Source organism: Balaenoptera ricei, chromosome 10 (assembly GCF_028023285.1).
Source record: "Balaenoptera ricei isolate mBalRic1 chromosome 10, mBalRic1.hap2, whole genome shotgun sequence".
Taxonomy (NCBI): domain Eukaryota; kingdom Metazoa; phylum Chordata; class Mammalia; order Artiodactyla; family Balaenopteridae; genus Balaenoptera; species Balaenoptera ricei.
The window spans coordinates 9,018,610-9,021,693 of NC_082648.1; the positions used below are offsets into that span (position 1 = coordinate 9,018,610).

The window sequence follows — 3,084 nt, forward strand, 5'->3', positions numbered from 1 at the left end:
CCAAATATACATCCTCAATGTCTGATTTAGAATTGAAAGTCATTACCATCCGAACAACTGGAGGCTCAAACAATAAAATCCAAACACACTGTGGTACTAATTAGAGTGGAAAATAGCAATGATTTCTTGAGTTGTCAGTTCTTTAAAATTCATAACATAAATTTTTCAATTGGAAGGCGATAACACAGAACATGTATGTGAAACACACATTGCTTCATTATCCCGAGGAATTTCACACAATATTTTGTAAAATTAGATTGCTTACCAGGAAAATATTGTTTAATGGTGTGGTAATCTTATGTCTTATATCTTTCGTAAACACACACCTATACACTTTTTGAGATAAGCTTAGGTAAAAGACTTTTCTAGGTAAACCTTTGGACGTTACTCAATTATATACACATTTTTAAAAAGCAGTAGAAAGTATAAAACATTATAGACTTCATCCCTTAATTTTCTGCTAGAAGACATATGTTTCCACTTATTTCCTTTCTTTCAGCCAGCATCTTGGCTGCCACGGAAATGATAAAAAGGCCTGTGTTAATGTCCTGTTTCCCCAAATCAGGATAAATGAGTGGACTGAAGGACAACTGGTTCCAAGAGTGTGGAAAAGCATGAGGACCATTCCTTCTGCAGCTCATTAGGACTCCAAACTGATACGATTAGAGCCAGGAAATAAATGGCAAATAGCAAAAGAATGGAGATGACAGTTTGCGTGGCTTTTATATGGACCTTGGTGCTGGGATCTTGGGATCCTTTGCCATTGAACTGCATCTTCCTGAGATGTTTCCACAGGGAAAAGATTAGCAGCAGGAAAGCTGTCAGGGACATAGTAAAGGGTGTGAGGTTTGTTAGCGTGAACAGAGTCAAATTTGAAAGGTGTAAAATGTCCCTCAATTTGGTCTTCTGAGTGATATTTCCTTCGTATTCATTTGTCTGGATAGCCTCATTTATGCTACCACCACAACTTGAAAAACCAAAACGAAAGAAGTCCCCAACATCAGCATGAGAACTACACTTTTAACTCTCCACTTCAGGTGAAGAAAAATTAGGCTGGAGAAATTGGTTATCTTGAACAAATAAAATATGCTGAGGCTAGTAGCAAGCCAGATGCTATAATGATTGCTTACTGTCCAGGCAACATAAACAATAATTCTTACTTTTAAACTATGTAGAACTGGATTAAACATAATTAAATACCAATTTAGTAAAATTACCCAGAGCAAACCAATTCTGGAGACTGCCAGAGCAGTTAGAATTCCATCAGCTGAAGAGACCTTTTGTCTCTTGACCCAGTCAATGCAGTTCACCAGTGCTATGAAGCCATTGGCAAAATTTCCCAGAACAAATTCTGTCATTACTAGAATAGAAAAAATGTTCAGTAGTAAAGTTAACATGTCTAGAAAAAAAAAGAACCAAGTCTTAACATCACTGTTGTGATTCCTTCCATATTCTGACCTTAAATACTTTGTGCACCTGATTTCTGCATGTGCAGTGAAATTCTTGTTTCTTTTAAATTCCGTGATGAATGTCAAGCAGGAAAGCACCAGGAAATAATAATGGAAGAGCTCAATGTTGTCTTGATGATAAACACTGTTATTCCCTAAAAGCTCAAACTGGCCCTATTCATACACTGTGTCCTTGCCGTGGGATGGATTAATTCATAACTGATGTTGAAGTGAAAGATGAATTCTCATTTGCCAGCATGCAAATAAGGACATATTGTTTTGCAACTTTTCCCCTGTTTAACCTCGCCATAATTTGTGTTCATCAACTTTAGTTGTTAGTGAGCAAAATTTTAAAACCCAATACATAGAATGTACAGTGAAAGCCTAAACTATTAGATGGAGCTTGGTCATAACAAGGCTCAACATCACCAGGATCAAAATCACCAGATCTTGAGTTGATGTGTAATACAAAGTCTATAATGCAAAACAGACACCTAATATAGTTATGGAAACTTTCTTTTGTTAGATGGAATGAGGGACTTTTTGTAAATTTTAAATGTGGAGTAAAGGGTGAACATTGGGGAGCTGAATAATTCAAGTGGGAAATATTGGACAATTGCCACTATTTTAAGTCACCCAGGAACTGAATCCTATTCCTGGAACCATGCTTTATGAGATCTAGCTCTCATTTTAGAAAACTAAATTGAAATACTTTCCCAGCCTGCCTTGAAATTACAAAATCTGCCACTTCAACCAAAGAAAAAGAAGATGAAAAAAGGTGGCTATCCTCAGGAGAGAGAAGATGCTGAGGCAGGTGTCAAACCAGACACTGAAGTGGTTGATCATTATGCAAAACAGAATATTAATTTTTCCAGTTTGACCAATGTTATGTGAATCTGCAGAGAGCACCAGTAGAAATTAATCAGTGAGTACCATGATTAAGAAACATATTCTGGTTATGGATAAGCTGGTAAGAATGAAGTTAATGAAGTTGATTTTCCTGTGTCTCACCCAGTTGGTACAGTTCATTATTCCAATCAATCTATTTCCCCAAATACCGATTATGAATTTCACAGATTAAAAAAAACAAAAAGACCTGGTCCTGTACGCTTCACATTTTTTCTGAGTGAAAAACTACCATCCCAAATACTATTACTGATGAATTAATGGATTGAAAACTAATAGTCTTGAGGTGCTTTTTTGTTTTTATTGTGGCTTCCATTCCTTTCTATTTCAATAAACACCAGCTTCTATTATCACACTGGTCCTCAGCTAACATTGTGAAAAACATTTCAGTTCCTCTAAAATGTCTTAGTTTGTGATTTCCCTGCCAACAAGTATAGATATTTCTTCTTTTATAGTAATGTCTGCTGTGACTTATCATGTTCTAATACGTATGAAAGAATATAGTTTGCTTAGATGCTAATCAGGAAAGATTCTCTTCCAATGTTTCACCTCTGCCCTTCCCTAAAATGCACCATAAAAAAGCATGAAAACTCCCAAGTAGCAGTTTCTAAGATCTATTTGCAGAATTAAAATTGTTGTAGAAAACTGAATTTAGGGATGAAATTTTATCATCATTATAATCAGCAGCATCATTGTCTATAGTACTAAAAAAGAAAACAAATCAAAAGCA

General features: G+C 35.7%; 1 protein-coding gene across 1 annotated transcript; it reads right to left on the reverse strand.

The window, feature by feature from the left end:
- Nucleotides 1–481: 481 nt before the first annotated feature.
- Nucleotides 482–1,397, reverse strand: LOC132372409 (taste receptor type 2 member 20-like). Its single transcript, XM_059934484.1, is given in 3 exon segments — nt 482–624; nt 627–959; nt 962–1,397. Coding segments are annotated over 3 exon segments (912 nt in total).
- Between the last annotated feature and the right edge of the window lie 1,687 nt (nt 1,398–3,084).